This window comes from Gambusia affinis, linkage group LG08, assembly GCF_019740435.1.
Source record: "Gambusia affinis linkage group LG08, SWU_Gaff_1.0, whole genome shotgun sequence".
Classification (NCBI taxonomy): Eukaryota; Metazoa; Chordata; class Actinopteri; order Cyprinodontiformes; family Poeciliidae; genus Gambusia; species Gambusia affinis.
The window spans coordinates 17,212,973-17,225,131 of NC_057875.1; the positions used below are offsets into that span (position 1 = coordinate 17,212,973).

Below are 12,159 nucleotides of genomic sequence, written 5' to 3' on the forward strand. Positions count from 1 at the left end.
TTCAAACTGACAAGCTCAAAGGTTTTTTTTTCCTATTTCCATTGCTTGCTGTGGAAGGCTTCCAGCTCTCCATTTGAACTTCAGATGGGAGACTTTTCCTGCTGCTGAGCAGAGATGTTCCTCCAGAGACTGTAGGATAGGACATGATATTTCTAGTAAAATCCTTGTAATTGAGTTGACATGCTTTTAAGGCAACCTGAATAATACAGCACGCACACAAACTCCCATCTCACAGAAGAGCAGCTGCAGATCAATTAATCAGAAGCATTTAAATCTTTATGCGACTCACAGCTGCTCAGAACCAGAACTTGGGTCTAAAATTTCTGCTATGGTCCGTATTTTTTTAGTAAAAGTAAAGAAAATTGGCTTAACCTTTTCGGTTCTTTGATAGTTCCTGTTAAAGAGAACTTTCCTGAAATGTCATTTGGGTGGTTTATGTGGAATCCACAACAAAAACACAGAATATCTGTGTTTTTTTTTAAGCATTCAACTCATTGAAAAAATAAAATGAAAAAAAGAAAGGGAAAGGAGGCATAAATGACTCAGCTGTATTTTTCTTCGTTTTCTAAATAAATCCATTAGGACCAAGGGAAGACAAACAGAGAAAAGAAATGCTCCAAGGAATTGGTGAACTTGTGTTTTAATCACTTTCTAAAATCACATGTCATTTAAAAAGCTTTCTGTTCTTTAGTGCTGCTAAAGTTGTAAAGTTTTGTTGCGTTCTTCTTGAGGAGAAGCATCAAGTATGAGCGTGAACCTACAGGAAGTGAAGGGAGCACAGAAGGCGGGATGCATCTACAATCCCTGGATCGATGCTTGCTAAGCGCTCCCTTCTGCTGCCATCTGGGAGAAGATTTTAGGACAAACTCACCAAAATGCAAGATGATGATATGTCCATTAGCTCAAAATGCAGTCATGACAAACGTGATGAAGCAAAACAGCATGTATATAACATATATGAGAATGTTTGAGAAAACAAGAGCTAATTCAAATACACTTTTTATGCTGGAGATGTTTTAGCAAGGATTCTAGCTTTGACAATGTTTTCTCTACAGCATTTGATGGCTTAGTTGTTTTTTAAAATTTTTATCGTACTTAGAAAGATGAAGGCTGCTTCTTAAGTTAATAAAACATTTTAGGATTTTGCTTTCATAAACACTTAACTGAAGCAAGACTGACTTGCTATCTGGTGGGTAAAGTGCTTTCGCTGATCAGTGGATGGATCAGAGGATTATTGTGACGACGTGCTGAAGGTATTTACTACAACTCTACCTTTTTTCCACAAATTTGATGACATCATTTTATTTAGAGGTATCAGAATACCGGAGTTTGGATCCTCAAAGAAGTGGATTATTGAGAACTTGTCTATTCTGTGTCATTTTCCACAAAAAATTTTCTGCTGGTTTTTTTTTTTTTTGTTAGTGGGGTATTCAGTGAGGAGTTTTTTTTTATTATTTCACATTGGGTGTAGGAAGAATTAACTAGGAAAGATGGCTTTGTTGAAGTCATAGCTCCATCTTGTATGTTTGCATGGTCGCACACTGTAAATAAATTGCACCCTTATTTGGAAGGTTGTTCCTTGGGATTTGGTAACCGGGTTGATACATTTCTTTTGTCATATGTTGCATTCCACCACCAATAGACAGGGAGGCTGAATACAAATTCCTGCCACACGTTTCTATTGAACAGTTCTGCAAATCCTCCGTTTCATTCTTCTTCAGAACTGTGTGCTGCTTTTTGTCTGTCTATCGAGGCTATCTGCAGCCTGTTAGTAAAAAGTTTGGGGCGCTTATGTTTGTTTTTTTTGTTTTTTTTTGTGCTCTGCATGTTTCAGTACACTGCACATGACCTCAGTCCTCTGCAAACACTGACGCCGTGCTTCATTTCAGTCAGTCAGTCAGTCGCTCTGCTGCTGTCAGCAGGATTTAAAATGTGGTGCTCTATCACAGACGGATGCCTTTACTGACTAATTCATTTTTCAGAAAATAGATGATTACATCTGATAAATTAAATGTGGTTTTTATGAAGAGCTCTTGGGAAACGGATATTATCTCTTCAGTCCTGCAACCGTTTCTTGTTGTTTTGGTGGCTTGAAAGCAATTTTATGCCAGCTAATGATTTGCATTATTTTTCCCGCTTTAGCAAACGAAAAGCTGCCGCGGGATAACACACTACACTAAATCTCACATCAAGCTTATGCCTCCAAATGAAATCAAGATGACACTTATTCATATTTGTACATGAAAAATAGTTGTGTGAGTGAATAGCTGACCAATACAATCATACAGCTATCCAATTGTGAAAAAGCATTGTAATACAGGCTGCAGGCAGCTGGATACTCTTCGCTGAGCACAAAGAATGAAGAGAATATGAACATAAGAGAATAACATTTATGATTTATTAATCGATGAAAGAAACCCTGCTGATTTATGTATGACTTCTTTAAATATAGCTCATGTAAACTGGATAAGTAAAGTGGAAGTTCCAACCTCGATTCGTGTAGGGTCTACAAACTTAAGATCAAACATAATCCACAACATTTGAGTCTGTGTATCCAAACATGCTCCACTTGGTAAACTAAATATCAAACTGCGCATCAAATGCCAACTTTGACAGATACTGAATGTATTGATCACAACTGAATGATAAGAAACACAAACTGGTTCAAGAGCTTGGCCAGTAAGTATAACGTCCAAATAATATGAGAACAGTTTCCTCCAGCTAATTACTCACCTCACCGAATTTTAAGTCTCGTCTCTGTTAATTTTTTATGACTCACAGAAGCCCAAGGAGGTTGTGTTAAAGGGACAGATATGGAGTAGATTTAAACACCTTACCTAAAAACAGAAAGCACTCAACGACAAATCCAAATCCTATGATGATTCTAAATGACCAAAGACACAAAGCAAGATCCTCACGTTCTGCAGCAACCTGAAAAAAGGTTTTGGCAATATTGTAAGAAAGTGACCCAAAAGATGTGCTCTGTGTTAAAGATTAAAAACTTTTTTACATTAATATGCGGTAAGATTATGTCTTTCTGATTCTTTTTTTACAAGCTAATCCAAAACTTTGTGTCTCTTCAAATTTAGAAGTAAAAAAAAATTGCATGAACTGGGGTCAGATCCTGAAATTTTTGACCCAAACTAATGACCATTAGGTTTTGTGAAAAGAACCTGGGACAAGTTTTAAATTCAGCTTCTGCATTATCTGTTGTTGGTTTTTTTTTCATTGATTTCAGAGTTGAATTTTTTGGCCAACTGGAGATTATCCTATTTATGTTTTTATTACACAGTTCTTCTCTTGATTTTTTTCAGTAACAACCCCTGTGGGAAATCTCTGGCTCCTCTGCTTGTTGCTGAACAGGTGGAAGTCGTATACAGAAGCTTTCTCAACTCTTGCTCTAATAGTGTAAAATTACCCTCCAGAGAAATGTAGTGAATCTACCGCCAGACAATGCCATAATAAACTAAGTGTTGATTTAAAGCTCAATAAACCTAAAGTAGAGGGCTTCGGGGAGTGACAATTTTCTGAATAGGATGATTTTCAATGACCCAGAGGAAAGTTAGCCCTCCAACTCAAGGTGACTGTACTGAAAACTGTAAACCCCTACAGACAGCAATCAACAATGTTTCCAACAATGTTTCATTTATTCACATGACTCTTGCCAGCCTTATCATGCTTACTTCCCACCAGTGTGCTGATATAAAATGACTCAATAAGAACACATGATCCTTTAAAGGTAGAAAAGTATTTTCTGATCAAAGCTGTTTTTCATCTGCAAAGGAAATGCTTTAGAATAAAGTAAAAAGCAAACTGAAGGTTTCCTCCCATGCCCGTGGGTCCCATCATCAGACTTACAGGCAGCTTTTGTCAAACTCAGTCATCCTTGGATTCAAAGTGACCTTCCCCAGAGTCTCAATCCACCAAGATACAAACCATTCTGTTTGATGCTCGCCAAGCCATATGCCTGCTGTCATTAGCTGCCAGCTTGTCATTATTGTTTGTGTGAATCCAGCTTGACTTGTTGTTGTTTATTCTGTTTTCCAGTGCTTTATAGTCACGTCAGAGAAACTCATGATGTGTTTCTACTCGAGTGTCATCATAACGGTCCCTGGGCAATTCCCTGGACTGCTCCTGCTGCAGAGAGTTTACCTGGAAGTCGTTCACCAAAACTCTTCTGAGCATTGATATACTTATCCCGACCTGAGATCCACTGTAACCACTGGAGTTACAACACTGGACAACTCACAAACAACTTAACTATAACCATTGTCAAACAATCATATTTAACTAACCTCAGTCTGAACTGAATGTCCTTTTGCCTTCCTCACCTCTCCTCTGGAGGTTAGTGTTTGTTGCCAATGAATACTTTTATTATTCATTTCAAAAGTTGCATCATTTAAGTGCAAAAATCTTGAATACTTGACAGAACAAAAAGGCACTGAATGTAGTCTGACTCTCAAACTGCCAGACTTGAGCTATGAGTTGAAATTTAACGACTCTTTTTGACTTACGGAGACATTTTTGATTTTCTGAAATTTACAAGCGTAAACAGCTTAGCCTGTTAAGAGAATGTGAAACCAGGGGAGTTGCATGCAAACATTTTGATACGTCCTGTAAAAATCAAGAATGTAAAAATATTTAAAGAGTTTTAAAAAGATCAATAATCACTAAATTCAAATAATCTAAAATAGCAATTTTGATCTGTAACATTTGATACACAATGAACCAAAAGGTATTTTATAAATTAGGGTGTAAACCCCTTTCCCTCACTCTCTCTAATAAAGTTAAAGATATCTCACAAGGCAGCACAGACAAAATGGCAGCAACACCTCCTCCATCCCCTGAAGTTTATTTAAAGAGTACTGCAGCATAGACATTACTCGGCCAAGATGTTAAACACTCTCCAGATACACAAGCACATCTCTGCACCCCATATTGTACCACCTCATCATCTGCACTGTTTGCCTGGTGCCAAACTAATACATCTGCAAATGAAAGCACGGGAGCCAAATTTCAAATTAAGTGACCTCCAGCAGACCTGGGATATCTGCTGCTTCCAGGCACCAGGAGCTTTAAGGAAATCTGGATTTAGGGGGCTGCCAGAGAAACCATCTGTGTGCCGGGAATGCTTAAGCTCCATCAGCTGTGCTGTCACCCTTAACTCTGCTTCTCCATCTTCACTTCAATGTTTGAAAACTGACTAAGAGCAAACAGTAAATTCCCTTTGCTTTTGGTATTCTCGTAGAATTCATCAAGGTTGTACTGTCTAGTTGTTAAAGTCACATGGATGTAAAGTCAATACTGAGAGTTTCTGGTTTTAGAGTCAAGATGGGAGTTTCTCACAATAGAGATATGTCTTACATCAAGTTTAGATTTGGTCAGGGTAAAAAGAAAGTCTGCCCTCTTTTATTGGACAGAATTCAACTTTGGTCATAAAGAAGCCAGTCTATCGAGTTTACTCTTCTCAGAGTCACTTGTTGCTGCTCAGAGATCTGCAGTCTGTGGTGCCCTACATTATTTCTTAGCATACTAATATGCTACAGGAGAATTTGTGGATTTGTTTATTAATTATTGATTAAGAAGCATTTCTGTTGCAAAAATCTGGCTTCAAATCCTCTCTGATTACTCTTAAGCATGGAGATTATTAGTTAAACAATTTTGGTAGACTGCGCACTAAGATATCCCAAACTGTGACAGAAATGGTTCATTCCTTCATTTCTTCTCACATAAAGTATTTAATTATGTTTTTACTTGTCTCTGTAAAATTTCTCTGCAGCTGTTTAGCTTTTGACCAGACCCTGCAAGTGCCTCCATGTTTCAGCATTACTGATCGCTCATTACTGATCGCTCTTCACTAGCTCCCTGTTCAATACAGATTACAGTTTAAGGTTGAGGATTTTTGGGACTTTTACACCTTTGAAGCACCTTTATAAATTTCTGAGTCTCTGGCTGTATGTCATGACGACCCGTGGGCTGTTATCTATCCCGAAGTCAAGGCTGAATACTAAAACAATAAAACTGAACTTAGTCTTTCCATCTACTTCCTGTGTACTCGGTGGTGCTGTTAAAAAAGCACTTGAAAATTGTTTTTCTTATAATATTTTGCTATGAAGCACCAAATGATTTATAAGTGTTATATAAACTACATTTTCTTACTTATCCTACAGTGCTAGATATGTTTTCCACTGCTAATTTAATTTTGCACAAACATTTCCACTTCGGCATCAGGTTTGTTTGATGAATAAGTGTTTTTTTTACAATTCTGATTCCAAATCTGAGTCATATTTATTGGCCAAGCTGTGTGCACAAACAAGGAATTTGATCAAATTAAGACTAAAGATGAATAGGTATATGGATCAGATTCTCGTGTCTACTGCTAAATATGATGAAAGACCTATGATGTCATGGGGTTGATCACAGAGCAGCATCAATGAGGACTAGAGAAATTGTTCAAAGAGAACAAGATCTCTCAAAATCCTCCCATAAACAGTTCAGAGGACATCTTATGCTCTTAAGTCTTCCAGGTGAAGTACCAGTACAGGCTACCTTGTTTCAGTGCTAGTGTGAAAATAAAGATATGAACAATAGTTTTAGTCTTTAAGAGTGTGTCGTTTACTTGCTCCTAACCATTTTCCTTTTAACTCTAACCTCTGAAGTTGATAACCCTGGTGCAACACCTGTGCTTCTGCCTATTTCAAGGATTTTGGTCATGATAGATGGTTGTTGAGAACCCTAATGGCCTCAGAACAGTATCAGACACATGATCAGTAAATTAATTACAGAAAAAAAACATACACTAACTTAGCTAAGAGCATAGGAACCAACATGAGAACAAAATTGGGAGGCAGAAGACTAATTCTTCTTTGTAACCTCATAGATTAAAGAAACCAGAAAGCTTAAAGAGGTAAAGTCGACTATTTTGAGCTTTATAACATGTTAAAAACTATATAGGCAGCCTTCTGTCAAAATTTAATCAGGGGATGATTGATGAGTGACCCTAATTAATTGCTTTTAATTTCCGGTCACATGATGCCCCCCCATCCGGTCACATGATGGAGGGCATCATGTGACCGGATTGGGTGGAGGGCGGCATCATGTGACCGGAAATTAAAAGCAATTATTGAGGGTCATTAATCACTTATCAATCATCCCCCCAATTAAATTTTGACAGATGGGTGCCTATATAGTTTTTTTCATGTTGCAATGTTATCCACTGATCAAGAACGTCCTTCAAATGTTACTTTGATTCTTTCATGCATGTAAACTGTAGGACACTGTACTGAATACAATACAGTACAACTGTACTGCCAGAGAAGCAGGGCTAAAAAAAAAATAGAAAATGCAACAATAACTTCAAATACAAGACCCAAAATACAGAATTTAGCCAAAAGTAGCCACAGAATCTGTACATTTTGTCTTCTTTTGAGCTCCAAGATACTTGCCTTAGATTTAAGGAATAATGTTTTCCGGTCGTCAAAGTTGTATTTCCAGTTATTGTTTTCTGAACCTCTCTGTTGGAAGGTTTCCGCCATGCAAAACATCTGATTGGACAAGTTTCAGTGGAACCACCCTGTCCCCTACTGGTCATATATTGGAACTGCAGGGATCGGATTAAAGAAATATCCAGAAGGAAAGCTAACACTAACAGACAACAGTGTGTGAAACAGAGGCAACATAACATAACGATGAGTGGGGCTGTGAATTTTAAAAACTGTGGCTCAGTGCTGATAACAGGAGCAAACCGCGGACTCGGGCTGCAGATGGTCGAAAGTTTGGCTAGTGGAGGTTTCTCACCGGGGAAAATTATAGCCACGACAAGAAACCTCACCGGTGCGCAGGTACTCTGACTCTTTATAATATAGTCTCTTATAGCCTAATTCCCTGCTTTAATTCTCTCATTCATAAAATGATAATATAATTTGGAGCCATGACGAGTTCTCAAGGATTGCAGAAAAGATGCAGTCAGGAAATTAGCTTTACAACAGTCAACCAGATGTCGCTATTGTGCTCTCACCAAAATAATTCCTTGAGAAGTGACTTTTTGTTTATTTTTGACTTACAGAAACTTCAGGAACTGGCCCAGAAATACTCCAATGTCCACATCGTAACTTTAGGTAAGACTAAGAGGAAAGAAATAATGTAGAAACATGACATGATGAAGTAGAATATGTTCAGAAATCTAACATTGCACAAAACTGTGATCATAAGATTTATACAAAATCAAATGAGTCACAAAATATAAACTTATCATTGTAGCTTAAGTGTAATATTACAAATGAGACATGAGGGGGAAAAATAGAGTGACGCAACAGTGTGCAAAATATCTGCCTGGTGAAAACATCCAAACATACAAAATATTTCATTTGTGTAGCTGAAAGGAAAATGGAAAAGATAGAAACAAGATAGAAAATGACTATCAAGAAATTAACATTCTCTAGATGGAAAAGAAAATGAACACAATAATTCACCAAACGATAAAAAATCCCAAAACAATAGTTTTAATACAGTAAGCCTAAAACTGAAAGTCTTTCAGCTTATCTGTCCGTTAGACCATCTGATTTTCTTTATTCAACTGTAGCTGGAAGGAAAAAGGAAAAGGCATCAGTACATTAATTCATCCATTAACCTACCTGTTCATCAATATACCCATCAAAATTTGACTCTGGAATCATTGGATTTTGCACATGACAAGGACTTTGGTTTGTTTTGGGTCATTTGCTGTGTTTCTCATGTAGATGCAGTGAATCAGGAAAGCATAGAGAAATGTGCTGAGGAGGTCGGCCAGCTGGTGAAGGAAGAGGGCCTGAACTGCCTGATAAACAACGCAGGGACCAAGGTGGTGGCCGACTTCCATTCTGTCACGGCAGAGAAGATGATGGAAAACTTCCGCACCAACGCTGTCGCTCCTCTGATGATTACAAAGGTGATTTGAAGCTTTCCAGAATTCTGATGGCAAAAAACCCCCCCCAAAAAAACCAAGAAGATCACTCATCTGTTTTCCCGGTCATAAGCGGGACACTGCGTGGGTTATTTCTGACTGTATAGGACACTAACACAAACATGACCTTGGTAAAGAAATTTCTCTAAAATCCCAGAGCCCCGAGCTGTCTGCATGTCATAAATATTAATTAGGACTTTTGGTTGTGGTAAGCCTTAGAGGACGGGGCAGAGGCGACAGAGCAGCACCCTGTGCAGTTGAAAATATGAGCTCTAATCAGGGGCCTGCCAGCAGGACAGATTCTTGCTGACACAAAGTTTGAAGGACATTTTTGTTTAAACTGCAAGGCCATAGTCCTGCATAAAGTCCCTCAGTAATGACTGGGAACAGTGACTCACGTCGAGTGGAAATCTGCTACTGTTCTCTTGCTGAGGGCTTTAAAACTTTATCCTTCTATCTTGTAACAAGTAAGAGGAAGCTCTAACATTTGATGTTTGCAGCCTTATATTTTGTCTTTATCACAGCAAGTAGTTTGTTTTCATTTGAAGATCTGACAGTGTTTTGTTGGGGGTGTGGGGGGTTTCTCGGAAAATACTGGAAATATTTTCCCACTTACAAAATAAATGATTAATCAGAAGCGAACAGTTGGACACAACCTTTTAAAATGTGATATTTTGTGTTTCGCACAATCAACACTTTTGAAGCCAAGGGTGAAATACTTCAAGGGGTATTTTCAGATGTTATACCAAAAGAAAACACACAAAAAAACATTGTTTTGAATCCTCATAAGTTATTAAGAGAGTCTTCTCTGTTATTCTACCAGCTTTGCACATATAGAGGATCAGCCTTTTTTCTGCAAAACTGCTTCAGATCAGTAGATTTGCACTGAATTGTGGTTCTGCAGAGTTCTGACTCTAAAGTAGAAAATGTATCACACACTCTTTAGATACTGATTTGTAACACCTTCCATGTCGTGATCATGCAGAACTGACTCATAATGTCCCAATGAGTTGCGCTGAATTCTGAGGTTGGAAACATTTAACAAGTATGGACACTTCAGCAAGTTGCTGTGTCTTTTTAGTTTTTATATCTAGCAACTAATATATGCTCCATCTGATATCAGGAGTATTTTCAAAAAAAATGTCAACATTTTTCAAAAGTGTTAACACGGACTCAGATTTTCTACATGGCATTTTTTTTTGCTTTCTGGAAGTGAGGCCAGCTTGGACCTCTTTGTCTTTGACTAATCAGCTGAAAGGTCATGAGATTGTTACTGTTACGATCAGATGCACAACATAGATGGCACCTTTTTCAAACTGTATTAGCAGTTATGATGCGTTTTACAAAATTAATGGGAACTTTCTGTTGTTATTACACTGCCACCAGAGGGAAGCACTAACATAGTCTGTACATTTCAGACAGCGGCAGATTTCATTGCTGGACTCTTGAAATTATAAGAAAAAACTAAAAATAAAGTAGCAGCTGGCCATTGAACTGGTTGTGCTTATTGTACATTTGAATGTAAATGTCTGGTTTTGATTGTGATCCTGAACTACGATGTTTTATTTTTTTGTCCTCTGTCAGGCATTCCTACCTTTGTTAAAGCGGGCTGCAAACAGAGGAGCATCGAGAACAATGGGAATCCAGAGAGCAGCCGTTATTAACGTGACGTCTCTGCTGGGTTCTGTGGAGCTTAACTGGGGCGAGAGGGCCAACACCTTCAAATGGTACCCTTACAGAGCATCCAAGGTATTAAAACACTGGACCTCATCAGAAAGGTACCACTGGCTGGGGCTCCACATATCTGGAGTTTCTTTTTCTCTTAGCACTTGTTGACTAGTTGACTCAAATTTTGCACTTCGACTACCTGGCTGTAAAGAGAAGCCTTTGGCGTGTTTGTGACCAAATTAACTGCATGCATATGAAAACACACTAAGATGCAGATTCCTCTGCTGCACTGTGGAAAGATTCCCATGATTTACTTTTAAAGACAAGGAAAGGCCTGTTTGGATTAGTTTTTGGTTTATACTGTCCAGATTTCTGGGTGTTCTGGTTTGAAAACATGGTGACATTTATTTGGGTTACCTGCTGCTTGCCTCCTCAGAGTGCTCTGAACATGATTAGCCGCTGTATGGCAGTAGATCTGGAGCCTGATGGGATCCTCTGCATGGTGATACATCCTGGCTGGGTTCGCACAGACATGGGAGGCTCTGAGGTAAGAACCTACTGTGGGTGATGATTGTGCCCTGTTTTTTTTTTTAATTAAAATTATTATTATTATTATTCTACATTTAGAGTTAAATTGAAACAACATGAAAAGTGCTCTGTAGAATACACTAGCCTGAAATCTATCGGCTGTGACAGCTTTATTTGAAGCGTGGAAGGTCGTTCTACTAATTTTGAGGAGCATTGTGGTGACATAATGGTGACATGTGGTCTCTGTTTTTAGTTTTACTTTTATTTGTTGCAGGCGCCTCTGAGTCCCGAGGAGAGCATTGCATCGGTCTTGTCTGTGATCGGTGGGCTGACTGAAAAGGACCATGGGTCATTTCTGAACTTTACAGGAGAGCAGTTGCCATGGTGACCTGTTGATCAGCATGTTAATGAGCAGTATGATTTTCTACAGCATCAACCAAATTGTAACAACAGTGGGAATTTATCTTAATAAATGTGCATCGGAGGCAGTGGGTTGCCAGAAATTTCTTCTCGGCTGAATCTACGACAAATTAGGTGGGAAGTCTATCTCTAAGTTCCACTTTTGCTTCTACAGGCCTTTTATTTATATAAACAGGTGTACTTATTTGATATAATTTGGTCGTCACTTGATGACCAAAAAAACCCACATTCTTTTTGATCATCAAATGGAGACGATGGCTAAATGTATGCAGGCGTGAAACAGTTGTAAAGTAAAGGCAGCCTGGTTACATTGCATGTTCCCTGTGGAAGCACTGCCCTACATAATCCTTAGAGAACATTTGTCAATGAAAGTGTTTATCAATTAATCGATTTATTTTTTAAGATAAAATATTTTTCTCAACTTGTGGTCTGGGTCATTATTGAATTTGCTTTTTTTTTTTTTTTTCTTACTGCAATGTCTCTTCAAACACCAAGAAAACTGACTGAACGCATGTTTTCTACACCGTCTGCATTGTAAAACAGCTATGAGGCCGTATGTTAAGAGGATCATTCAGCAGCTGGTTTCTATCGATATCGTCATC

At 38.3% G+C, this 12,159-nt stretch overlaps 1 protein-coding gene across 1 annotated transcript; it reads left to right on the forward strand.

Moving 5' to 3' along the window:
- Window positions 1-7,569: 7,569 nt before the first annotated feature.
- On the forward strand, window positions 7,570-11,978 carry si:dkey-12e7.4 (uncharacterized protein LOC558132 homolog). The gene is made up of 6 exons (XM_044125327.1): window positions 7,570-7,841; window positions 8,066-8,117; window positions 8,739-8,926; window positions 10,526-10,690; window positions 11,046-11,156; window positions 11,412-11,978. The coding sequence occupies exons 1-6, from the start codon at window positions 7,689-7,691 to the stop codon at window positions 11,523-11,525; spliced, it is 783 nt and encodes a 260-aa protein (XP_043981262.1). The 5' UTR covers window positions 7,570-7,688; the 3' UTR covers window positions 11,526-11,978.
- Window positions 11,979-12,159: the final 181 nt, after the last annotated feature.